At 54.7% G+C, this 26,941-nt stretch overlaps 2 protein-coding genes and 1 long non-coding RNA gene across 3 annotated transcripts; 1 reads left to right on the forward strand and 2 right to left on the reverse strand.

Annotated features, from left to right (window-relative positions):
• Positions 1-8,703: 8,703 nt before the first annotated feature.
• On the forward strand, positions 8,704-10,002 carry LOC126519192 (uncharacterized). The gene has a single exon (XM_050168810.1). It carries the CDS (start codon positions 8,704-8,706, stop codon positions 10,000-10,002), a length of 1,299 nt encoding a protein of 432 aa, XP_050024767.1.
• Positions 10,003-21,306: 11,304 nt separating this feature from the next.
• On the reverse strand, positions 21,307-22,891 carry LOC129381978 (uncharacterized). Its single transcript, XR_008610062.2, has 2 exons — positions 22,398-22,891; positions 21,307-21,546 (listed from the first exon to the last, which is right to left on the reverse strand). It is a non-coding gene; the product is annotated as an uncharacterized lncRNA (long non-coding RNA).
• Positions 22,892-23,827: 936 nt separating this feature from the next.
• Positions 23,828-25,020, reverse strand: LOC140213430 (uncharacterized). Its single transcript, XM_072284654.1, has 2 exons — positions 24,705-25,020; positions 23,828-24,561 (listed from the first exon to the last, which is right to left on the reverse strand). The coding sequence occupies exons 1-2, from the start codon at positions 25,018-25,020 to the stop codon at positions 23,828-23,830; spliced, it is 1,050 nt and encodes a 349-aa protein (XP_072140755.1).
• Positions 25,021-26,941: the final 1,921 nt, after the last annotated feature.

Raw genomic sequence — 26,941 nt, forward strand, 5'->3', positions numbered from 1 at the left:
CGTCTCCGTCGAGGCGCGCTCCTTCTTCATGACGCGGCTTTTTGAAATGGCCGGCGTATGCGCCGAAATGCGCACGGAGGCGGCCACGGAGCGCGGCGCGGCCCTCGCGTTGCGGGGCCAGCTCATCGAGGCGCCCCCGCAGGGGCGTCTGCGTCAGCAGGCGTTTGGTGTGTTGCGACACCACGTACCCGAGCACACGAGGGTTGGACCCTCCCGCGTGTAGCCGTGCGCGGCTTAGCCGTGTCTGGGGAAAAGGGGATCCTGGGGGTTGAGCCGATGCTGGGTGTTTGGACCTTTAAGGCCCCCCGGCTGAGGCAACACACCCCTTTGGCCTCTGCTTCACATAGACGGCACCCCCGGACTGACCCACCCGGGGGAAATCGGTAGTTGCCTTTTCCTGTCTCTCTCTCTCTCCAATCTTCGTCTTTCTCTTACTTTTCATCTTTCCTGTCTTCTCCTAGCTTCCGCTTACTTCCAATTTTCCAGGCAGCTAGGGTTAACCTTGTGTGAATAGCCAACCTAGGTTATTTCATATTTGGTTATAGTGGTAAAGTACAGCTGGCGTTTGTAGGCCGTGTTTCACAGGTCCTGCAGCGTCCCCTTGTAGGACTCCATGGTGGGTGGCTGGCGTTACTGCCGAAATCTCAATTATCTTTATGGCTAGCTCCTTCCCTCCACTACCTGATCGCTCCCTGAAGAGGGGGCGCACCGATGATGTTTTAGAATTTTTCTCCCGTCAAAAAGAAACTTTTCCTCGCTTCCACGTAGTCCACTCCGAAACACCAAACAAACCCGTACGGACAATCTCACCATTTCTCGTGTCCAAGTCCCTGACCCAAGTTCTTGGTACAGGTTACAAAGTATCCAGAATGGCAAGCGGTGATCTCCTCTTCGAGCTCCGCAACCTGAAACAATATGAAAACCTACCCAACCTAGTATCATTTGGCGATGCCAAAGTGACAGTAACCCCGCATCGTACTATGAATACCACCCGTGGCGTAGTCTCCGATGATGATCTCTTGGAGCTGACTGAGGCTGAGCTCTTGGAGGGCTTCAGTGAGCAGAACGTCATCAACGTTAAGCAAATTAAGATGAGGCGTAACAACAAGGAAATACAGACCAAACATTTGATACTTACTTTTGGCACAAGTGTCCTGCCCGAGTCCATCGAGGCCGGGTATATCAAGCTCCGTGTACGGCCATATATCCCTAATCCCCTGCGTTGCTTCCAATGTCAGCGTTTCGGTCACAGCTCACAGAGCTGCCGAGGCCGCCAAACCTGCGCTAAATGCAGTGCTAATGAGCACACTTATGAATCTTGTGAAAACTCTCTCCGCTGCGTAAACTGTGAAGGCGAGCACGCTGCATACTCGCGGTCGTGCCCATCTTGGAAGAAAGAGAAGGAAATAGCTACGATTAAAGTAAAAGAAAACATAAGTTTCAAAGAGGCACGCAGGCGGGTATCTTTCCTGCCAAAGAACACCTTTGCCGAAGTGGCGCGTCAGGGGGCAGCGCCACAACGGTCTCCGGCGGCTGTCCGTCCCACACCCAGTGAGCCGGCAGTGACGCCATCCGCCCCCCTGGCGGATGCAGCTAGTGCTGCTCCGTCAACCCAGAATGAGGGATCAACGACCCCGAAGGTGGGCGCAGCCGAGGCTGCCCCAGCCTCCGAGGCCCCTTCCAGCGCTGGCAACGGCCAGCGCAGCCAAATCCCTCTGGGAGCCCCATCGACCTCCGGGCTGGTGGGCGCCGGGGTCTTGCCCTCCAAGGCGGGACTCCCTCTAAAAACTTCTCGCTCGCAAGAGCGCTTGTCCGGCGTCTCACACGAGGCAATGGACACACCTGTCCTCAAGGCGCACCAAACGCCTAAGGAGCGCCGACACTCGCTCGAACGCTCTAGAAAGAACAAAACCCCTATTACAGGGCCTCGAAAGGGCTCTGTAATCTAAGGCATCACTTCCGTTTCCGTACACACAGCACTAATTTACATTAAATATGGATACACAAATCATACAATGGAATGTCAGAGGTCTTTTGAGAAACCTTGATGATATACATGAAGTCATCCACCAACACAATCCAAAAGTGCTGTGTTTACAGGAAACACACTTAAAATCAAAACACACCAACTTTCTCTGACAGTATATAACCTTTCGTAAAGATCGCGATGATGGTGTCGCATCATCGGGCGGTGTTGCCATTTTCATCCATAAAAGCATTGCGTGTCAGCATTTACAGCTACAAACGCCTCTTGAAGCAGTGGCGGTTCGAGTTATTCTGCTAAACAAACTTATCACTGTTTGCTCAGTCTACATACCCCCACATTATAAACTAAGGAAACATGAATTTCAGTCCTTTATAGATGAATTGCCAGAACCCTATGTTGTTCTTGGCGACAAGCATATTCACTCCCCTTGGTAAACACACAAGGCGATACCCTACAAGATCAGGCGAACTCACTTGGGGAGCACTTTGAGCGCGTGTCGAGCTCAATCAACTATTCCCAATCCTTTTTAAAACTTAAAGAAATAGAAGAACGTAAGCCAATCTTACGAAAATCCAGGCAAAATGAACCGTATGACCAGCCTTTCAGTATTGCCGAGTTGAGAGCTGCCTTGAACACATGCAAAAGCACTGCACCGGGACCTGACAGAGTCATGTATGACATGATCAAAAACTTACATACTCACACTCAATTTACACTACTTACACTTTTCAACACTCTGTGGGCTGCGGGATACCTCCCATCTGCATGGAAAGAGGCGATTGTGGTTCCTGTCCTGAAGCAGGGAAAAGATCCCTCCTTGGCAGCAAGTTATCGTCCGATAGCTCTTACGAATTGTCTGTGTAAGCTCTTCGAAAAAATGATTAATCACAGACTCATACATTTCCTTGAATTCAACCATATACTCGATCCCTATTAGTGTGGCTTCAGACAAGGGCGGTCAACAACAGATCATCTTGTGCGCATTGAAGGATATATTCGCGATGCCTTTGTACACAAACAGTATTTCCTCTCCATATTCCTCGATATGGAGAAGGCATATGATACAACATGGCGCTACGGTATCTTGCGAGATTTGTCGGGAATGGGCATCTGTGGAAATATGTTGAAAATAATTGAATGCTATTTGTCCAATCGTACCTTCCGTGTAAAAGTCGGCAATGCACTGTCACGTCCCTTTACCAAGGAAACTGGTGTACCCCAGGGAGGCGTGCTCAGCTGCACTCTCTTTATCGTTAAGATGAACACACTACGTGCTTCGCTACCGCCTGCCATTTTCTACTCCGTATACGTAGACGATATACAAATAGGCTTCAAATCCTGCAACCTCACAGTATGCGAAAGACAGGTACAGCAGGGCTTAAACAAAGTGTCCAAATGGGCAGACGAAAACGGATTTAAGGTCAACCCCCACAAAAGTTCTTGTGTTCTCTATACAAGAAAGAGAGGCCTGGTCCCAGATCCTTCTGTAGAACTGGGCGGACAACAAATTCCTCTCAACAAAGAACACAAATTCCTTGGTGTTATTCTTGACTCCAGGCTCACTTTCATTCCTTACATAAAACATCTTAATGAAAAATGTCTAAAAACGATGAACTTACTTAAAGTTCTATCCCACACTACATGGGGTAGCGACAGGAGGTGCCTGTTGAATCTTTACAAGAGCCTAGTTCGATCACGGTTAGATTATGGTGCCGTAGTGTATCACTCTGCCGCACCGAGTGCGCTTAAGATGTTAGACCCCGTTCACCATCTGGGTATCCGTCTGGACACTGGCGCATTTAGGACAGGCCCTGTTGAAAGCCTATATGTAGAGTCAGATGAGTGGCCACTCCATCTTCAGAGAACAAACATCAGCTTAACATATTTTCTCAAGGTTCGCTCTTATAAAGGACATCCGTGTTTCACAACCGTTAACGACTTGACGTGTGAAACACTTTTTCATAACCGACCCTCTATGAGACTTCCATTGTCACTGCGTGCAAGAGAACTTAGCACGGAAATGGATGTCCCAGTTCTGGAACAACGCCTAATGCCTCCAGCAAAGCTAGTACCGCCCTGGGAGTGGCAGCTGATAGAGTGTGACACATCCTTTGTAGAGGTCACTAAACATGCCCCAGAGACACATATCCAAATGCATTTCTTGGAGCTCCAGTACAAGTACTCGTGCACAGAATTTTACACAGACGCTTCTAAGTCGCATGCCGGGGTCTCCTACGCAGCCATTGGTCCATCCTTCTCGGAATCCGGTGTACTGCACCCTGAAACAAGTATATTTACGGCTGAGGCCCATGCACTATTATCGGCTGTGAAACATATCAGAAAATCAAATATTCAAAAAACAATTTTATTTACAGACTCCCTAAGCGTCGTGAAAGCCTTGAAGTCACACTGTAAACACAGAAACCCCGTAATTACTGAGCTCTATTCTATTCTCTGTAGAGCGTATATGTCTAACCAGCATGTCATTATATGCTGGGTGCCTGGACATAGGGGCATCGAGGGTAACGTTCTAGCAGACCAGATGGCCACATCGATTTCATTGCATGCAGTTAATCCTGCTGCTTCGGTCCCTGTCACAGACCTGAAGCCTTTTTTAAGAAGGAAACTGCGAAATCACTGGCAACGTAAGTGGGACGCAGAAGTAAATAACAAACTGCACGTGATAAAGCCACAATTAGGGTCTTGGCCCTCCGTAACAAAATCACGGCGAACAGATGTCCTATTCTGTCGCCTCAGAATAGGACACACATTTGGCACACATAACTTTTTACGCACTCAAAATGATCCTCCAACCTGCGGTAGATGCGGGGAGAGGCTGACCGTCCTCCACGTCCTCCTGGAGTGTCGGGCAGCCGAATCTGAAAGAAGGAAACATTTCTCCCTAGCATACTGGCAGCACATCCCCCTACATCCCGTAATGCTACTCGGCCCAGAACCTTTATTCGACGCCAACGCAGTCCTAAGTTTTCTGAGAGATGTTGTCTTGCATGTTTTTAACCCCACATGTTCGTAGCAGGTCCTCTCTTCAGAGGATGCCGCTGCGATAGCTCTTAAGTGTAGCACATGCCTCTAGGCCTTTGTGCTTCAAGGGCTCTGACGAGGCAGCAGTGCTCCAAGTGATTTTACCATCCTATATATTTTTTTATTTTGCATCATTTTCCTACGATGGATTTTAATGGTCACAGTATTCGTCATTAATCATCGCCATAATTTTATAGCAGGTAGATTTTACGCACTTTACAGCGACTATTTTTAGGCCACTTTACAGCCAAGTCACATCTTCCATAATACATCGTCAACATTAACACTTGTCATGGCGCTCTTTGGCCAAACCTGGCCCTTGCGCCACTAAACACAACACATCATCATCGAGGCGCGTCGCGAGGCCGCCGAGCTCCAGCGACGACTGGCCGTCATCGAGGCCGGCCTGGGCGATCCTGCGGTGGTGCGGAGTGGCCTGGGGCCCGCCGGTCGTGGTGCCGCCGCGCCTGCGCGCGCGGTCGCCGCGCCCTCGGGCGCCGGCGGCCCGGTGGGCGCGCCCGCGGGCCGCATGAACTACGCGGCCGCGCTGAGGGCGGGCCTCGCGCCATCTGCTGGCGCGGCTGACGGCGGACCCGGTGTTGCCGCGACGGTGGGCACCGGGGCGGGGAGGCCCCGCGCCCCACACAAACACGTCGCCTTCCTCACGCCGGTGGGGGCGACCGCGACGCCGGCGCGAGACGTCCTCCGGCTGCTGAAGACCAACGTGGACCCGCTCGCCAAAGACATCACGGACGTGACACTACACCATACCAGGTACGGGCTGACCGTATTTACGGATAACATTAAATCGCTACGCAACTTAGAGCAGGCGATAGCTGCGAACTCAGTCACGCGCGCGGCTATCATAATGCGCGTCGCCCAACAGCGCAACCCCTGCATCAAGTTTACAGGGGTAGACCCCGACATCGGCCCCGATGAGTTCTTGCGAACGCTCAACGAACGTAATAGCGGTCTCGACCTCGACCTCGACAAGTGTAAGGTCCGCGTCACCTTCGGGGAGAGGGCGGGCTCGCGATCATACGTAGCGGAGGTAGACCCGGAAGGATTCCAGAAGATCTTATCGCGTCCCAAGCTCACGGTGGGGTGGACTTCGGTTCGCGCACGAGAAGACTTGCACGTGCCCACGTGCACCTTTTGCGCGTCTTATGGGCACGGGCGCATGACGTGCCCCCATAAGGCGGACCCGTCAAGGGCGCGCTGCATGAAGTGCGGCGGCCCGCACTTGGCCGTGACTTGTAAGGTCAAGATGGGAGACACCGAGGTGCGTTGTTCCGACTGCGATATGGCGGGCCACAGCGAAAAGAATCACCCCACCGGTTTCCCCGAGTGTCCGGTGCTCCTAGAAAAGGTGGAGCGGCTCAGGGCACGCACCTACTACGGCGACCCGAAGTAGAGGGAGCGCCGCGGGGCCGGGGGGTGTGGGGATGGGGACGCGTCCGACAATTGGCGAGCGTCACGGGAGCGCCCGATCGACCGTTGGAGAGCGGATGCCGACGGAAACCAACATTATGCACCTAAATCTCGACCACGCCAGGCGAGCACTGACGGCCGCGACGCGACGGATGGACGAGGTCGGGATACCCATCGATCGCGGCGATCAAGGATCCGCCATGTACGAAGAGGGTGAGGCCGCAGCTACCACCGGAATTTTCGTATTTCGGGGAAGAGGAGGAACCCCTGAGCGCCATCTTCGTCCGTCGGCCCGATTTCGACGTGTTCCCTGTGTACGTGTCAAGGCGAGTGGTTGCGGTGAGGTGCTCCACAAGGGACCGCAAGTGGATGCTGGTGGCCGCGTATGCGCCGCCGCACGTCTCCATTGAGCCCACGTTAGACGAGATCTCGGAGTGTCTCGACGGAGGGAAGACACCTGAGGTCCTGGTCATGGGCGATTTTAATGCGAAGCACGCCATGTGGGGACCGAGGGCCAATGATAATCGTGGCTCTCGTCTGATTTAGTTTGCGGCGGCGCACGGATTGGTCGTTCTGAATGACGCGGCGTCCCCACCCACCTACTCAACCCTCTACACCGACAGCTGGATCGATGTGACGCTCGCGACTCCCGCGCTCCTCCGACGAGGCTACAGGTGGTGCGTGTCGCCGGACGAAACGTTTTCGGAGCACCGGGCCATCGACCTGGCGCTGCACAGTGGCACTGCGCGCTGCAAACGCCTCACGAAGTGCGGCCGCCTGAACTTTGTTGCGGAGTTGCGCGACATTCCTTGGTTCCGGCGGGCGGCCGGCGCAGACATCCGTTCGCCGCGGGCGCTCGACGCACTGTTGGAGAAAATGTACATAATCATCGACCGAACTCGCACCAAACATCTTCGGCCGGTCGTCCCGCAAAAACCGGGCAAGAGTCGGTGGACCCCGGAGCTGCAGCTCGAGAAGCGTCGAACGCGGGCCCTCCGGCGCCGATTCCAACGTTGCCGGGACGACGCCCTTCGACCGCTCCATCGTCAGCTGTACAGCGAGGCGCTGGCGAAATTCCGCCGCCGAGTCGAACGCGCGAAAGAGCAGGACGCGGGCGAGCGATGCGCCGACTGTAGCCGCAAGTCGCTTTTTTCTGCACCTTTCCGGACGGCGTTTGGAAGAGCTCACGGGCAGGCGTTTTTGCCGCCGCTGAAGCGACCGGAGGGCGGCCACAGAGTGTTCTGCAATCCGCGGAACTTCTGTTAAGCACGTTGATTGCTAAGGACGACGACGCCACGGACCTGCCGGTGCACAGGGCGATTCGCGCCCAGAACGCGCGGCCCTACGCGTCGCAAGTGCAGGACGGTAGTTTCACTGCGGGCGAGCTCGAAGCAACATTGGAGAAATTGGTCCTCGGATCGGCGCCGGGCCCGGACGATCTGACGGCGGACGCGGTGGTCGCGCTCTGTACATCCCACCGCCGTTTTGTACTCAACATCTTCAACGCGGCGCCTGCCCTCGGCTACTTCCCCAGGACGTGGAGGAAGGGCAGAGGGATATTCATAGTCAAACCCGGCAAACCACCCGACACGCCGCAAGCATACCGGCCAATTTGTATGACATCCATTCTTGGGAAGGTGCTGGAGCGGCTGATGTACGGGCGCCTCTACCACTTTCTGCTCACGGGGCATCACATCCACCCGCATTAGTTTGGATTCACGCACGGAAGAAGTGCAGTCATGGCGCTCCAATCCCTGTGCCAATTCATCGGCGAGCACAGGGCGAGGGGAACGCCGGTTACGATGGTCTCCCTCGACTTTCAGGGAGCCTTCGACAGCGTGTGGCACCCCCTCGTCTTGAGCTATTTCAGGGAGCGCCGCTGCCCCAGCAACTTCCTCGGCCTTTTGCAAACGTTTCTCTGCGACCGTTCGGTGCACTTTGACTGTTTCTCGGGCGTCGTGAGCACGGCGGCTACCTTGGGAAGCCCACAGGGATCGCCCCTCTCCCCCTTGTTGTGGAACGTGGTCGTTGACGGCCTGCTGCGGCTGGACATGCCAGAAGGCGTCTGAGTCCAGGCGTATGCAGATGACACCATCGTGTTGATCCCCGGACGCAACCGCCTCGACACCATGGCGAAAGCCGCCGCCGCCCTGACCACTATAAAGGCGTGGACAATTTCCACCAAAGTCCGTCTTAACCACGATAAAACTGAATGTGTTTTATTTTCATTTGGTAAAGGCGGGATGGAGAAAAGCAAACCCTCAATAGAGATCGATAACAGCAAGAAAGGCCTGTCGTTCAAGAATTCTATCAAGATACTCGGCGTCGTGATAGACAGAAGATTATCGTTCTTCGACCACGCCGAGTATTTGCAGCGAAAGGCCGAAACACTTGCGCTGAAGTCCATCACGTTCATTCGACTGCACGCGACCCTCGATCCTAAGGTCCGACGGCAGCTGTACCGCCAGGTTCTACTGCCGGCCGTGGCATACGCTTCACCCGTGTGGTGGAGCGCGAAACCCGACTGCAGGCTCCGGGCGCGGCTCAATACGGTGCAGCGGACGCTGCTACTGACGCTTACATTCGCCTATCGCACCAGGCGCACGGAGGCGCTACAGGTGCTTCTCGACCAGCCGCCACTTGATTTAGAACTTGACCGCCTCAACGCGGAATTTGACCTGTTTCAAAGGCGGCGCACGGTCACTTACGGCGGCCATACTTATACACCAGCAGATGTGTTGTATCCGCGCGAGTGCTGGCGTGACCACCCGTCGGAGGCGCGGGGCTTCCACTTCGTGCGCCTACACGAGAGCGAGGCGCCCGGGGCTTCCACTCGCCCAGGAACGCACGTTTTCACGGACGGGTCCTTCACCACTAGATCGGCCGGGGCTGCGGTCGTGGTTTTGACACCACGTGACAAAATACTCGCCGTGCCGCGGTACCGCCTGAGCGTGGCGTGGAGTGCGTATTTCGCCGAGGTGCTTGCCTTTGAGGAGGCGCTACGTTACGTTTTCTCGCACGCTCACACGCCGCCCTATTATATATACACTGATAGCCTCTCGTTACTCACGCCCATTGCACGGCCTACAACCAAGGACACCAGAATCAATGACATTAAGAAGCTTCTTTGTCACCTGGAGAAGCGCGCCCCGTTCCTCCTGCATCACGTCCCTGCTCACAGAGGCATATTTGGAAATGAGTTGGCGGATATGGCGGCGAGCGCGGCGGCGACTCGAGGTGTCACCAGACGCACGCAGGTTTCCTTCCGTGCCGTCCGTGCCTCATTCCACGCAGCGATGACGGCGCAATGGAATACTGGATGGTCAACGGCCCACACCGACACTGAACTGTACCGGTGGGTCCCGACGACGCACAGGATTCCACGGTTCTTTCCGCCATCGCGAGAATTGGCCACGTTGTTGACGGGGCACGGAAGATTTCCGTTTTACTTCGCGCGGTTCGGCCTGCAACGCGACAAGATGTGTCCCTGCGGGAAGACGTGCGAAAACACCGCCCATTTCCTCAACGATTACGACACATAACGCGATGCCGTCAACGATCCGCTTCGGCAGCCGCCTCCACGTAGCGGCGGCCCTGGACGCCGCACTCGCCGCACGACCGGCGCCTCCGGGACAGGCTGACCGTATTTACCTACCTCTAAGCGCTCGCGTCGTCCACCGCCACGCTCGGCCACACGTCGCGCCTTTTGCGCCTCTAATCGCAACGAGCGGAACGCGCCTATTAGGGCGTCGAGCGCCCAACAGATCGGGAAGATCCCCGTGATCGCGCTCTCTCAGTCGCGCTCAGTACGCCACATCGCTAGCAGCGGCGCAGCAGGAACCAATACATGACCAGGGAGGGCGTTGGAGGTGTTTCCCATGTGCAAGGGGCACGGGCGAGCAATCCCCTGGGCGCTAGCGCGCGCGGCGCACCCCCACCGCCAGCCGCTTCGCGGCGGAGCCAATCGGAGTCGCAATGAAACCACTGTCCGAACGGCTTCGACAAGCGAATGCGCGGCCGTCAACATCTGTGGCGCGCCCCGACAGCGGCCGCACAGCTGCGGAACCAATCAAGTGCACCAGGACAGTTAAGGAGGCGTTCCGCAAAACATGAGCCGCTTCGTCAAGCGAATGAGCGGTTCGTAACGTAGCGTAGCGTAACGTAGCGTGACGTAACGTAGCGCCTCCTCAAAGGCAAGCGCCTCGGCGCAGTACGCACTCGACGCCACGCTCAGGCGGTACCGCAGCACGTTGAGTATTTTGTCACGTGGTGTCAAAACCACGACCGCAGCCCCGGCCGATGTAGTGGTGAAGGACTCGTCCGTGAAAACGTGCGTGCCCGGGCGAGTGGAAGCCCCGGGCGCCTCGCTCTCGTGTAGGCGCACGAAGTGGAAGCCCCGCGCCTCCGACGGGTGGTCTCGCCAGCACTCGTGCGGATACAACAGATCTGCTGGTGTATAAGTATGGCCGCCGTAAGTGACCGTGCGCCGCCTTTGAAACAGGTCAAATTCCGCGTTGAGGCGGTCAAGTTCTAAATCAAGTGGCGGCTGGTCGAGAAGCACCTGTAGCGCCTCCGTGCGCGTGGTGCGATAGGCGCCTGTAAGCGTCAGTAGCAGCGTCCGCTGCACCGTATTGAGCCGCGCCCGGAGCCTGCAGTCGGGTTTCGCGCTCCACCACACGGGTGAAGCGTATGCCACGGCCGGCAGTAGAACCTGGCGGTACAGCTGCCGTCTGACCTTAGGATCGAGGGTCGCGTGCAATCGAATGAACGTGATGGATTTCAGCGCAAGTGTTTCGGCCTTTCGCTGCAAATACTCGGCGTGGTCGAAGAACGATAATCTTCTGTCTATCACGATGCCGAGTATCTTGATAGAATTCTTGAACGACAGGCCTTTCTTGCTGTTATCGATCTCTAATGTGGGTTTGCTTTTCTCCATCCCGCCTTTACCAAATGAAAATAAAACACATTCAGTTTTATCGTGGTTAAGGCGGACTTTGGTGGAAATTGTCTACGCCTTTATAGTGGTCAGGGCGGCGGCGGCTTTCGCCATGGTGTCGAGGCGGTTGCGTCCGGGGATCAACACGATGGTGTCATCTGCATACGCCTGGACTCGGACGCCTTCTGGCATGTCCAGCCGCAGCAGGCCGTCAACGACCACGTTCCACAACAAGGGGGAGAGGGGCGATCCCTGTGGGCTTCCCAAGGTAGCCGCCGTGCTCACGAAGCCCGAGCGACAGTCAAAGTGTACCGAACGGTCGCAGAGAAACGTTTGCAAAAGGCCGAGGAGGTTGCTGGGGCAGCGGCGCTCTCTCAAATAGCTCAAGACGAGGGGGTGCCACATGTCGCGGGTGTACCGCCCCAGTAAACTTTATTTCTGTTGGCCTCTAGTGAGCCATATACGGTGAACTGGACGTGGCAGCGCTTTTGGTGCCTTAGTCCGCTCACGCACTTTAATAAAACGCAATACAAAAATCATTTTTGGAACCCGTCCGCGCGTTTACCTCAGCCACTTCAAACAAGAAAAACATTCAGCACTGAAGTTTCCCCCGTGTTTGTTGGCTTGACCTTGCCCTGGCGCTATCGTGTTATCATGTGGCGGGTGTACCGCCCCGGATTTCGTCTTTTCCTCAAAAGAAAAACCAACTAAAGAAAAGTGGGGAAACCCGTACCTACTGAAAGCAATAACGGGTTTAAAGCCAATTAAATATAAAAACTGAGGGGTGGTAACCCAATGGACAAATTGGAGGTAAAAGCCAATTGGAAAAAGAAATAGTGGGCACGGTAACTGCAGGTGTCCCAATGTTCCTTCGGCGAGGACAGAAACCCCGCATAGAGCGTTTATTCAGGTAATGTAAAAGGTGACTCGATGACGAGGTGACAGAGACCAGGTGCCCGATGTGTGTATGGCCTGGGTCAGCCTGGGATTTCCGAGAGCAGGAAAGACTGGATGCCTTTGCTGAGGAATACTGGAAAACTTGAAAATTGAATCAGTAGTGACTCTACTGGTCCAATATGGATGGACCAGTAGAATGTACATTGGCGATCAAAGATTAATTAGTGAGGCAACTCAAAACCGTGTAAAATTGAAGTGGGATATAAATGTTTGTTCCCAATAGGAGAGTGACAAGGTTGCGTGCTGAATGGGCCACTGAGTTATGACTGTTCGTTATTGTAGGTAACTGCCCCTCCCATCCACGCATGGACCAGCTGGGGAGTAGGGTACACGTGGATGTACAACTTAGTTGCCGTGGATGGTTTTTTTTTTTTTTAAGAAGAATAGTAAGTACTAAGTAGTCGAGTCGTGGTAGACGTCGAATTAGCCACCTACAGTAAACTGCACCGATTGTGTCTGTCTGGAAACAGCAACTGCCCCTCCCATCCACATCCTGAAAAGCGGGAAGTGAAGACTCCGTGGCGTCCGACAGTTGTTTACGATAGGATGAAGAAAGGAAAGTAAAGAATAATGGAAAGAAGTAAGGGATTATCTAGGTGACACACCGATAAGAGTTCGAAACATTTCCTGAGATATGTGCTAAGTGTGGGCTGATTGACGATCTAGTATGGTCAGACCTTGTGCAATACGTCCGAACAGGTACCCGACCGACACAGCACCGCGAAGCCACCGCAGAGCCCCGCGGCACCGCGACGCGTACGAAGCCCCGGCCCCTTGGATGCGCACAGAATAATCAGGCAGGCAATTGTCGGCTGCCGGAGGTATTGGCTTAAGCCAGCCCATACAGGTGTGTAATAATGTGCTGGTTTTGTAGGCATTCATGCGCCTGTTTACTCTTGTCAACGGATTCCTTGAAATGTTCGTCGGGTAGGCGCGCAGCGCGGATGCGACGGCAGGCACGCCGCCCGCCCACACGAATGAAAGACGTTCGACACCCTGTTGAGATGGTAACAGCGAAGGTCAGCGTGGTCAACTTTTTCTGTTGGCTTTTATTGAGCCATATACGGTGAACTGGACATGGCAGCGCTTTTGACGCCTTAGTCCGGTCACGTATCTAATAAAACGCCATACAAAAATCCTTTTTGGAACGCGTCCTCGCGTTTATCTCTGCCCCTTCAAACAAGAAAATATCCAGGACTGAATTTTCCACCTTGTTATTGCGCTGAGCTTGCCCTGGCGCTATCGAGTTATGTGGCGGGTGTACCGCCCCAGTAAACTTTATTTATCTTGGCCTCTAGTGAGCCATATACGCTGAACGGGACGCTGCAGCGCACTTCACACCTTTGTCCGCCCACGCACTCTAATGCAATGCCATCAAAAAATCCCTTTCGGAACGCGTCCTCGCGTTTGCCTCTGCCCCTTCAACCAAGAAAATATCCAGGACTGAATTTTCCGCCTTGTTATTGCGCGGAGCTTGCCCTGGCGCTATCGTGTTATCATGCGGCGGGTGTACCGCCCCAGTAGACTTTATTTCTGTTGGCCTCTAGTGAGCCATATACGGTGAACTGCACGTGGCAGCGCTTTTGACTCCTTAGTCCGGTCACGCACTCTAATAAAACGCCATACAAAATCCTTTTTGGAACGCGTCCTCGCGTTTACCTCTGCCCCTTCAAACAAGAAAAATATCAGGGACTGAATTTTCCACCTTGTTATTGCGCTGAGCTTGCCCTGGCGCTATCGAGTTATGTGGCGGGTGTACCACCCCAGTAAACTTTATTTCTCTTGGCCTCTAGTGAGCCATATACGCTGCACGGTATGGAGCAGCGCGCTTCACACCTTCGTCCGCCCATGTACTCTAATAAAATGCCATCAAAAAATCATTTTGGAACCCGTCCTCGCGTTTATTTCTGCCCCTTCAAACAAGAAAATTATCCAGGACTGAAGTTTCCGCCTTGTTTGTTGCGCTCAGGTTGCCCTGGCGCCATCGAATTATCATGTGGCGGGTGTACCGCCCCAGTAAACTTTATTTCTTTTGGTCTCTACTCAGCCGTATACGGTGAACTGCATGTGGCAACGCTTTTGACGCCCTAGTCCGGTCACGCACTCTAATAAAACGCAATACAAAAATCAAATTCTGGAACCCGTCCTCGCGTGTACGTCAGCCCCTTCAAACAAGAAAAATATCGAGGACTGAAGTTCCCTCCTTGTTTCTTGCGCTGAGCTTGCCCTGGCGCTATCGTGTTATGTGGCGGATGTACCGCCCCGGCCGACTACTTCCCCGTCATTCCCGAAAGCAAAGCAAAAATAAATGTTGGGGAAAAACCTGTCCCTGCAGAAATGCATACCAGGTTTAAAGCCAATTGAAAATAAATGAAAAGGGGTTTTTAAGTAATACCCAAAGCGCATATTTTTGTGAAGAAAAGCCAATTGGAAAAATTACCGACGATTACGTTACTTCCTAATGCGAAATTTGAGCGCAGCAAATAAGCTGTTTCACCTTTTCGATAGATTGAGGCAAAGAAATCGAGCAACACGTGTATGCGCAATCACAGAATTTTTGTTTATTTTTCACACGTATTCCTTTAACAAAGGCTCCACTAACAAACAGTTCTTGACAGTCATGAAGGAAGCTTTGTGGTCGGAGAAATAGACTGATATATGTTCGACTTGGTACACCAATGCTTGATTCTCAAAGACGAGATCTATACAAGTGCCTCGCGAGGTTGTCACAGCCGTGGGACGCGTTACGAGCGAGAGGAACGGGATGTTCTCCCGCATAAGTGTTAGGAAATTGCTGTTTGTCTTTATGTCAACATTAAAGTCCCCCACTACTAACATCGGTGTGGATCGATGGACGGTTAATGCGAGTTGCAGGAAGTGCACGACGTCCCACCGATCTGGCTCTCTGATTGCCACCGCACAGGGGTTGCATTGGAGGAGGAGCGAAGAAAGGAATTAAGTTCGAGCCGGCGCTTTGACAACCGGAGACTCGCAGGAAGAGTGGGGGGGGGGGGGGGGGGGGGGCGTGTACACCCAGCGGCAAACGATGGGGGCAGAAGCGCGCGCAGCAAGCGGACAACACGATAAAGGGAGGAGGGAAGAGATAGCAGCGACTGACTGATGCCGCTGACGCCGATAGTGAGTCAACCCCAGCTGCGGAGTTGGTTTCAGGGACAACGCCGCCGATGCCGACACAAACAATATGATACCCTCGCTTCCGCAGCGCTAAGAACCAGGTCTAGCCGTGGGAACGTGGTCACGTATTCGTCGACGAGCCGGGGCCTACGTGAAATAACCGGCGCGTCGGCAACTGAAGAGCACCCTATCCGCCACACAAGAACAGGGGGGGGGGGGGGGACCCTTTCCTCCTCTTTCTGCATGGCGGCGACGGTGTTCTATGCAGTCACGTTATCTTGACTCTCTAGCGGCGTCAGCGGCATCCAGCGGTATCAGTCGGTCGCTGCTAGCGCTGGGGGGATGAAAGGGGGGCGGAGCTGGTTACGAGGCCGACGACAACGCCGACGACGACGCGAAACCCAGGAACGGACGCCAAAGAGCTGCGCTCTAAAATAAAAGTGTGGGCAAAGGTAACGCGTTTGTGTCCTGAGGCGTCTCAGCGAGCTCAAAAGCCCTCGCGTCGGGCTTTTAATGATTATGAAAGAAAGAGGGTGAGACGAGGTGGCATTGACATGCCGTAGAAAAAAGTGAGACATCCCCCCAGTCCCCAACGAAATAGAATGAAATGGACAAAATAGAAAGAAAGGAAAAAAGGGGGGGAAATTACAGTCAGTATGGGAGAACACAGGCATGAAATGAAAAGAAAGGGCAAGAAAGAAAGAAGAAGGAAAAGAGAACGTAACACAAAAGAGGCAAGCATCACTGAATGCGAGTTCTGTGACCGTTCGCGCTCGGTGCCACGGGGCGTGACGTATGTCCCACAGCATCCACTGTCATACACGCGTTCAAAATCTACTGAAGGTCCTCGCGTCCGCGCGACCCTCCCGTAAAGCACACGATAATCGGGCGCGAGCTAACGGATAGTGAAAGAAAAAATAAAATACAAAAGAAATGAAAGCTGAAAAAATTAAGTGGAAAAGAAAGGTCGCGTTCCACACTGTGTTCACGTGACTCCGAACGGCGCATGTGGACAGACGTGGGCGCGACTGCAGAGGCGACCTCTGGATTTACGACCAGGCCGGGAGCCGCGAACGTCCACTGTTCAGGTAATGAAAGAGTAGCAGGAGGAGAGAAAAAAAATGTTGCAGTCTACACTGTGTCCTGACATCAAGCGCTTCGGGTGAATGAACGTCATCGCGACTTGATGGGCGGCCGCAGGATGCACGACCGGGCCAGGAGCCGCGTACATCTGCTGGTGAGACAGTCCGCATGGCTGTACTGGTCGGCTTGGCAAAGTCTCGCATCCATGAGGCCGAGGGGAAGCAGACACGTGATGGGTGGAACAAAAAAAAATAAAAATAAAACAGAAGTAAAAGAGAAAAGCGTAAAAGGAAAACACAGGGAGTACAGAAAACACTGACAAGAAATAAAAATGAAAATAAATCGAAATAGGAAGAAATAGAGATGAGAAATAAAAGGAAACACAGTTGCACGAGACGCAGTGTGCTTGCAGAGCGTTCTCGCATGTCTCACAGATGTCTTTGAGGCGTGTGGATTGTTCGGCGATATGCACCGCACACACGTCACAGTCGATGCCTTGGTCGACGGTCGTCGTCTTCGGTCATGTCCACAGTCAGGGTAGTCTGTCGCCGCACGCATCCCCCGGCCCAGACCCTCGGGACAGGCTGACCGTGCCCACCGACAACTAAGCTCGCGCGACGCGCGTGAGCGCGCTCGGGCGCACCGCGGTCTGCTTGCAGTCGCGGCAGTCAACTAAGAAAAGGCCGTGCATGTCTTTCTGTGAGGTACGACAGACGCCAAGGGGCGGCACGAGCCTATCATCAAGCGGGGCGCGCCCCTACAGAGCGTATGATGAGGCGGTTGCAGCAAGCTAACATGCCGCGACGCCCTGAGCATTTCCGACAACCCAATCAGCGTGGCGATCTACACTCACCCATGGGCAAAGCGGGCGTTCCCTGACAACGTCGACGCCGCGGCAGAACCGCGGCGTCGATATGACGAGGTGACGACATGTGATCATAGTTTGGGTCAGGCATGGATCGTTCACATGCACCCGTTCGCACTGGCAAACTCGACCTCAGCTTTGATATGCGCGATAGACGGAGTGCTTACGCACATCGCTTTTTCTTTAGCTATCGCAAGCGCCTCCCATATTTCTCGCTCCGTTTTTGTTTTTGATGTTCCAATGACTGTGGTGCTTTCTAGTAGCGGGGAGCATTTGCATTGTTTGCAATGTGCGGCCAAGTTGCTAGGTGCAGTCAGAAGTTGGCACGTGTATTTGTGCTCCCGTAATCTATCATTTAGACAACGTTCAGTTTGTCCAATGTATACTTTCCCGCAATCTAGTGGGATTTTGTAAACAACTGATGTAGCGCATTGCACGTACTTTTTCACGTGCGTAGTCTGACAGACCGTAGCACTGGGGTTGGCCTCTGTGGGTCCTGCGTTCACCCTCTTGCACATGCCTTTTAGTTTTTGCGGGGCGGAGAACAGAACTTGAACATCATGGCGTTGGGCTGTCTTATTCTGTGTGACAAGCCATGTTTGTAAGGCAACACCACGCTTTTTTTCAGTTTTTTCTTTTTTCCAATCCAATACATCCAATACACGCGTTCCACCGTGGCTGGCGCGCCTCCTACCAGCCCGTGGTGCGGCGTGGTCAAATCGCAACGCGATACGACGCTGGAGGCGTTTCGCATTGCATTACCGGTGCGAGTGAGCCAATATGCCGTTGTCTACGTATGTGGCGTGATTCAACGCCCCCTACAGCGCGGTGGACCCAATGGTTGAGCCGCCAGTGTGCCGGGGCGTGTCACAAGTCCCGAGAGGAGCGAGTGAGCCAATACAAGTTGATCTCGTGCAAGGCGCGCCTCTGTGCCGTCTGCTACGTCGCTGAGCGAGTCAGCAGCGGGAGAAGATGTGAGAAGGCGTCGCCCAAAGCCCCTGCAAGCCGAACGGGCGGATGTACACTCGGTACCCGGTTGGGCTCACTTTGGCGCCGCCTGCGACTCGGTGAGGGCAGATAGCAGCGCCGCAGAACTCCAAAAAACACGGCGGAAGCGGCCGAGGCACGCGGGGGGTGCGACGCAAAGGCGAGGAAGTGTCGTGGTATGTGATGGTTAGCCGCTCGTCACCTGCGTGCGACGTCAGGTATGTGATCGCTTATGGTGTCGACGATCTGTTCCAACAGTGCCCGCGTTCGTGCGTTTTGTAACAGCAGAGGATACACCCGCGGCGTGAGTTGTTGTGCGGCACGCTGTGTTATTTCCGCTGTCGTCTCGCGTGTTAATGAACACTCGTTGAAGAAGTGTGCGGCGCTTTCGCACGTTTTCCCGCAGGGACAGGTCGGTGTGCTCTGCAAGCCAAAGCGGGCAAAGTAGTAGGGGAACCTTCCGTGCGCTGTTAATAAAGTAGTCAGTTTGCGCGATGGCGGAAAAAACCGCGGGATGCAGAACGTCGTCGGGACCCACTTGTACAATTCAGTGTCCTTGTGGTCAGTGGACCAACGAGCGTTCCAACGCGCCATCGTCTCCCCGTGAAACGAGGCACGCACGACGCGAAAGGTGAACTGCGTGCGTCGTAAAATGCCTCTTGATGCCGCCGCACTCGCCGCCATGTCCGCCAATTCGTTTCCATACACGCCCTTGTGGGCGGGAACGTGATGGATCAGAAAAGGGGCGCTGTTCTCGAGGCGTTGTAGCTGCTGTTTAATGGCTTGAATTCTGGTGTCATTGGTGGTAGGGCGCGCAAGTGCCGTGAGCAGTGACAAGCTGTCAGAGTAGATATATAACGGTGGCGCGAGATCGTGCGAGAGGATATAGTGAAGCGCCTCCTGAAAAGCGAGCGTTTCTGCGCAATATGCGCTTGACGCAACGCTTAGGCGGTACCGCCGCACTGCAACTATCCGCTCACGCGGCGTCAGCACCACCACCGCGGCTCCAGCTGACCGAGATGTAAACGAGCCGTCTGTGTAGATGTGGGTGCCCGGGCGTCTGGCAGCACGCTCCGCCTCGTGTACTTGCAAGCGCTCAAAGCCAAAGCCCCGCGCCTCCGACGGATGTTCGCGCCAAACATCTCGCAAGAATAGTACATCAGCCGCCGCGTAGCTTGAACTTCCGAAAGTAACTGATCGTCGCCGTTGAAAGAGGTCGAACTCGGCGTTGAGGCGATCAAGTTCGAGCTCCAGTGGCGGTTGGTCTAGTAGAACCTGCAGCGCCTCCGTGCGCGTGGTGCGGTACGCCTCGGTTAGCGCCAGCAAGAGCGTGCGCTGTACCGTGTTTATGCGCGCTCGAAGTCGACAATCAGGTTGTGCATTCCACCACACGGGCGAAGCGTACGCGATGGCCGGCAGCAGAACCTGGCGATAGAGCTGCCGACGGGTCCCAGCGTCGAGGGTCGCGTGCATGCGGACGAAGGTGATGGATTTCATGGCGAGCGTCTCGGCCTTTCGTTGTAAGTGTTCGGCGTGATCGAAGAACGAGAGCCTTCGGTCGATCATGACCCCGAGAATTTTGACAGAGTTTTTGAATGAGAGGCCCTTCTTGCTGTCATCAATCTTGATCGTCGGCTTACTTTTTTCCATGCCCCCCCTGCCGAATGAAAAGAGGACGCATTCTGTTTTGTCGTGATTAAGACGGACCTTGGTGGTGGTGGTCCACGCCTTTATTTTAGTCAGGGCAGCCGTGGCTCTAGCCATGGTGTCGAGGCGATTTTTCGCCGGGATCAGAACCACCGTGTCGTCAGCGTACGCCTGAATGCGGACTCCCTCCGGCATTTCCAAACGCAGCAGGCCATCAATGACGACATTCCATAGCAGGGGGGACAGAGGCGACCCCTGGGGGCTGCCTAATGTCGCTTCCGTCACAACGACGCCCGAGTGGCAGTGGAACTCGACTGTGCGGTCGCCGAGGAAAGTCCGCAGGAGGTCCACTAGGTTGCAGGGGCACTGGCGCTCCTTGAAATAATTTAAAACAAGGGGGTGCCAAACGCTGTCGAATGCTCCCTGGAAATCCAGGGAGATCAGCGTGACCGGCGTGCCCCGCGCTCTGTAATCGCTGATGTAGTGGCACAGAGATGCGAGTGCCTGGACTGCACTCTTACCGTGCACGAAGCCGAATTGGTTTTGGTGGACGTAATTCCCCGTGAGAAGGAAGTAGTACAGTCTTCCGTACAACAAGCGCTCCAGCACCTTTCCTAGGATTGATGTCATGCAAATGGGCCGGTAAGCCTGCGGCGAGTCTAGGGGTTTGCCAGGTTTTGCAATGAAAATGCCCCTGCCTTTCCGCCACACCTTGGGGAAGTAGCCCAGGGTGAGTGCTGCATTAAAAATGTTTAGTACGAAACGCTGGTGATGCGTGCAGAGAGCGACCACAACGTCAGTCGTCAGTCCGTCCGGACCCGGGGCCGAGCCGTTTACAAGCTTGGCGAGCGTCGCCGCCAGCTCTCCGGCGGTGAATGGACGGTCTCGCACACGTGATTCGCAGGGCCGCGCGCTCCGCTCCCGTCCCTTACAAAAATTATTGCAGACTTGCTGCAGAAATTCTGCATACCCCGAGTCACCCGGGATGCAGAATATCTGAAGACAGGTGACAGACTTTCTGTCACCCCCTGTCACCTCCCAGCGCCCAATTGGTACACCCTTTCTGCAGAAAGTCTGCTCAATCTGTGTAGCTGCAGGATACAGCATTTCTGCAGAAAGTCTGTCGAGATTGTGGTCACAGGATTACAGCATTTAGGCAGACATTAGAGAGAATTTCTGTAGCCCCACTATGGGGAACTGGCATGCATGCATGCAATAAAATAACAGACGCAATAGTATTCTTTGCACATTTTATTTGTCTCCGATTTCTTCCGGGCTGCTTGGTTGGGACCAAGAATATCGCTTCCAAGGAATGAAGTAGTGAGTACCGACATCTCATGTGTGTGGCAGTGACCGTCTTGCACACACCTTGTCGCAGCATGCAAATCAGATGCTTTGACGCGCTGTTCAGCCTGCAGAAGTGCCGCAGGCTCTCAAGTGGTGTAGATTCCTCTGGCTCACAAAATCCCGACATCCCTAAACAAGAAGAAATGTTCAGTTTACTGTAAGCCCTGCTGAAACTAAACTTGTGACATTGTGAAACGTCTCGTACAAACAGCTACATGAAGCTGCATGGTTGCACAAATACCCGATTATTACATTACAGGCAGTTAATATGTAAATGGAACTGGAGCAAACATGAATCTACTATAAAAAACTTCGCAGAAAACTCGTTACCACATGATAAGCGTTCGAAAACCTAATTTATTTATGCGGTGCAACAAAGCCCTGCCCCAAAGGACGATGCATTGAAAAAGAACAGACTCCCTCTTTTTCAGGTGAGAAAACAATTTTTTCCATTAAAGATAGATACTGTTGTTGAAATCTCGGAACCATTTACAAATACACGAAAACACATGACACCGAACGCAAGAAATAGAGGCTGTCTGAAGACACTATATAAATAAAAGAACTTGCATACAAGCTAAAATCTGGCCATGCGTCGTACACAGCAATCGGGTGCCATCTCGCGCAGCCGTTAGCTGTGAAGACGACAAATCGACGTACCTCTAGAAATGGCTATGCGATTTCTCGCTGAAAAATTACGTACAGAAATAGTAACTTTCCCTGCTTGAATTTTTGCGCCTATTCAAATCAAACAGTCCCCGGCGCAAGGAAACTTCACAGCAGAAAGCAAATAATCGATAGATTTTGGCAACATCACGTTTTAGGGCAATTTTCATCAAACTGTTCGCTAAATGCGCCCTGCGACAAGAACGAACATTCGAAAAGCACGATCATTTTTGTCACGTTACTAATCATCTTGTTATCCGTACAGAAATGCACACTTCACGCACCACAAGAATGCGCGTACGCGCCGGAATTACCTTTCTAGGCGTGCTCGGTAAACGAGTCTCCGTGACAGCTGCTGCCGCATCGCACAGGTACCGCAGGAAGGACAGTCTGTGCACGGTGCCTCCGGCGTCAACAGCGTAGAATTGCAGATGAACTACAGCACGTGACAGCACAACTTTCAAAAAATTCTTCCGCGCACTGTGATGGAATGCGAGCGCAGCGAGAGTACCATCGGCTTTTCATGAGCCGGCAACAAAGAAAGCGCGACCGGGTCATAACTACGATAATTGGCATCGGCACACCACACGAAAAACACTGAGAGCTACGTTATGCAGTCACAGGGGTTTTGGATCATTAATACACACAAAAATCGCCACAATTCCTCTCGGCACGGCATGTACACTACCTCATCGGTCGCCGTCAATGCGGCGTGCACATGGCGTGCACGCGTGCACGCCGTGACATGTCGGTGACCAGGTGAAGACGGGAAAATAATCTCACCCGTAATTTTACCGGTGCTCGCGGCCAGCGCCTCCTGGGGGCCGGCGCCGAAAGCAACCAAGCAGTCGGTGGTCGGATGGATGGTGTCGGCGTCGCGCGGTAGATATGTCCTTAAATTGAGGCTGCGGTTCGAGCCATAGTATAACTGCTGCATTTAATGTACGTTATGTAACAATTACCTTATTTCAATTAGTATTAAATAATTGATTTATATAACTGCCATTATCAGACTATTCTTGTAGCAATCAGTGACAAAGTTTTCAAAATGTTAAAATGGCAAAACAGAGCGCAATGATAAAATGTGTCATGGTTCAGGATGCGCACACGTGTGTGTGTTTCTGTGTGTGTGCTTGTGTGCGTGTGTGATTCGTGGGTGGCTGAAAGGTGAAGCCGATTTAACTGTTATAAAATGTGTCATGTAGAATATATATATATATATATATATATATATGGCATGCATATTACATACAAGTCTACCTACTTGCCGTCCACACAGTGTCTGCAGACAATCTGTAGACTAGCTCTACATGGAGGTGACTGGTGGGTGACTCATGGGTGACTGAAAGGTCAGACCTATTGAACCGTAATTATAAAATGTGTCATGGTTCATAATATGTATATATATGTGTTTATATATAAATATACATCTACACACACATACACACTCGCTGGGCACGCATTTACAGACACGTCTACTTGCAGTCCGCACGGTGTCTGCAGACATTCTGCAGACTAGGTCTACGTGGAGGTGACTGGTGGGTGACTCATGGGTGACTGAAAGGTCAAAACTATTCAACCGTAATTATAAAATATGTCATGGTTCAGAATATGTATGTATATATACATACATATACATATTTACACACACACTCACTGGGCACGCATATTACAGACAAGTCTACTTGCAGTCCGCACGGTGTCTGCAGACATTCTGCGGACTTAGTCTACAGAAAGGTCGAGTCTACAGATAGGTGACAGGGGTGACTGATAGGTGACTCATGAGTGACTGAAAGGTCAAACCGATTTTTGTAAGGGGTAGCTCTTTGTGTTCCGTAAGGTCCGTGCGAGCGTCATCTTTGGCTATTAGGACGTTTAAGAGCAGTGCGGCCGACTGTAGGACGCTTTCCGTCCGGCCGCCGTCCGGTGTTGTCAGCGGCGGCAAAGGCGGTCGTCCTTTCTCCTTGCCGAAGGCCGCCCGGAATGGAGCCGAAAACAGCGACTTGCGGCTGCACTCGTCGCACCGCTCGCGCGCCTCCGACGCCTTCGCGCTCTCAATCCTCCGACGGAACTTGGCAAGCGCCTCGCAGTAACGTGGGCGATGAATCGGCCGCAACGCGTCGTCCCGACACCTTTGGAGACGGCGTCGCAAGGCCCGCGTTCGTTTCTTTTCAATCTGCAGGTCCGGCGTCCACCAACTCCTTCCCGGCCTGTGCGGGAGGACCGGCCTGAGATGCTTGCGACGCGTTCGGTCGATGACCTCATACATTTTGTTAATCGTTGCGTCGAGCGCCTGCGGCGAGCCGATGTTTGCTCCGCTAGCCCGCGCGAACCATCGGATGTCGCGCAGTTCGGCAACGAAGTTGAGCCGGCCGCACTCTGTCAGGCGCCTCCCTCGCTCGCTGGCGCTGTGTAGCACGAGATCGATGGCGCGGTGCTCGGAAAAGGTGACGTCCGACGACACGCTCCACCGGTACCCTCGACGGGCGAGCGCGGGGGTCGCCAGCGTCAAGTCGATCCAGCTCGCCGTGTAGATGTTGCAGTAGGTGGGGGGGGGGGGGACGCCGCGTCATTCAATACGATCAACTCTCGCGCCGCCGCGAACTCAATCACGCGAGAACCGCGGTTCTCATTGGCGCGCGGGCCCCACATGGCGTGCTTCGCGTTGAGGTCGCCCATGATCAAGATTTCTGGCGTCTTGTGACTGTCCAGGCACGCCGAAATTTCGTCGAGGGTCGGCTCGATGGAACAGTGCGGCGGTGCGTACGCCGCGACGAGCAACCACTCGCGCCGTGCTGTGGTACAGCGCACCGCGACCACCCGCCGGGAGACGTACGCCGGGAAGACGTCGAAGCGCGGACGACGAACGAAGACTGCACTCAGCGGCTCCTCTTCGACCCCAAAGTAGGTGAAGTCCGGCGGCAGTTGCGGCCTCATTTTCTTGATGCAAGGCGGGTCGTTAATAGCGGCGATTGATATGCCGCGTTCTTGCATTCGACGCGTCGCAGCCGCCAGCGCTCGCTTCGCATGGTCTAGGTTCAGTTGCATCAAAACCGTCGTTTCCGGTGGTGACGAGTCTACACTCGAGCGGGTGCGTCCGCGAGGCTCGCCGGTCCGCCGCCGCGTCGCCCCGCGCGCGCCCCCCCGACCGTCGGCGCTCTCGTTACTGGGGTTCGCCGTAATTTGTGCGCGCTCGGAGACGGGCCACCCTTTCCACGAGGACCGGGCAGTCAGGAAAACCGGTGGGGTGGTTCCCGTCGCTGCGGCCCGCCCTGCCGCACTCCGAGGAGCACACGGCGACGTCGCCCATCTTCACCTTGCAGGTGACGGCCAGGTGGTTTCCGCCGCACTTGATACACGTCGCTTTGGCCGGGTCCTTCTGGTGCGGGCACGTCATGTGCCCGTGGCCGTACGACGCGCAGTACGTGCACGTCGGGACGTGCAGGTCCTCCCTCACGCGAACCGACGTCCAGCCGACCGACAGGCGCGGCCTCGACATGACCTTTCTGAAGCCCTCCGGGTCCACCTCCGCCACGTACGCGCGCGTGCCCGCCCGTTCGCGAAACGCCACGCGGACCTTACACTGATCAAGATTGAGCTCGAGCCCCTTATTTCTTTCGTTGAGTAACTTGATAAACTCGTCGGGGCCGACGTCGGGATCGACTCCCGAAAACTTCACGTGGGGCTTGCGCCTCTCCGCGACCCGCATGATAATTGCCGCGCGCGTGATCTCATTACCGCCTATGGCCTTTTCTAGGTTCTTAATTGACTGCCCGTTGTCAGTGAAGACGGTCAACCCGTACCTTGTATGGCGCAGGGTGACGTCCCTGATGTCCGTCGGGTCCACGTTCGCCTTGAGGAGGCGGAGCACGTCCCGAGCCGGCGTCTGCGTCGACGCCACCGGCGTCAGAAAGGCGACGTGCCTGTGCTGCGTGCCGGGCGCCGCCTCCTCGGCGCCCGCCGCCTCAGCACCACCGGGTCCGGCGCGGACCGCGCCGACACAGGGCGCCAGGCCCGTCCTCAGCGCGGCCGCGTAGTTCATGCGGCCCGCGGGCGCGCCCACCGGGCCGCCGGCGCCCGAAGGCGCGGCGACCGCGCGCGCGGGCGCGGCGGCACCACGACCGGCGGTCCCCGGGCCGGTCGGCACCACCGCAGGATCGCCCAGGCCGGCCTCGATGACGGCCAGTCGTCGCTGGAGCTCGGCGGCCTCGCGGCGCGCCTCGATGAGCTGGCCCCGCAACGCGAGGGCCGCGCCGCGCTCCGTGGCCGCCTCCGCTCGCGTCTCCGCGCATAGACCTGCCATTTCAAAGAGCCGCGTCATGAAAAATGAGCGCGCCTCGACGGAGACGCGGTTGGCCGGCTGGTTGCTGTACGCCAGGGCCTCGTTGACAATCTCCTGCAGGCGCCCCTGCGCCTTGTTCCCGGGGTCGCCGGGAAGCGCCGCCGCCACGGCCGTGCCCTCCGAAACGGAGGACAGGGCTTCCTCCTCCTCTTCACCGCCAGCCGCCGGCCGGTTCTCCTCCCCTGCAGTTGGGAGCTGATCGACTAGCTCGCAAAATCGCGCAAGAGCCGCGTCGCCGTCTTCCGAAAAGTCGGAGCCCCGCGAGCGGGGCGACTCCCCGGCGGCCGGGGACCGCGGGGGCGAGCGGGACGGCGACGCGTTCTTCGTCTTGCGCGTACTCGGCATGGCCGGGGCTCAGGGGGTATGAGCCCACGCCATCTTGGGCCCGATACCCGGCGGCAAGGAAATCGCGGTTAAATACAAAAGAAGCCCCTTTTAGTCCCGGTTTTCGCGTCGAATGAGGTCCCTACAAGTTTAAAAACAACCCCAGCTAAAATTTAGAAGTGCCAAATGCGA

Source organism: Dermacentor andersoni, chromosome 10 (genome assembly GCF_023375885.2).
Source record: "Dermacentor andersoni chromosome 10, qqDerAnde1_hic_scaffold, whole genome shotgun sequence".
NCBI lineage: Eukaryota > Metazoa > Arthropoda > Arachnida > Ixodida > Ixodidae > Dermacentor > Dermacentor andersoni.

Excerpts from the sequence above, each read along its gene's own strand:
- LOC140213430 (XM_072284654.1), bottom strand. The coding sequence starts at position 25,020 with ATGAGGCCGCAACTGCCGCCGGACTTCACCTACTTTGGGGTCGAAGAG. Across the intron at positions 24,562-24,704 it reads GCGCGCCAATGAGAACCGCG|GGTACCGGTGGAGCGTGTCG; the intron begins GTTCTCGCGTGA and ends TCGCCCGTCGAG.
- LOC126519192 (XM_050168810.1), top strand. The coding sequence starts at position 8,704 with ATGGAGAAAAGCAAACCCTCAATAGAGATCGATAACAGCAAGAAAGGC.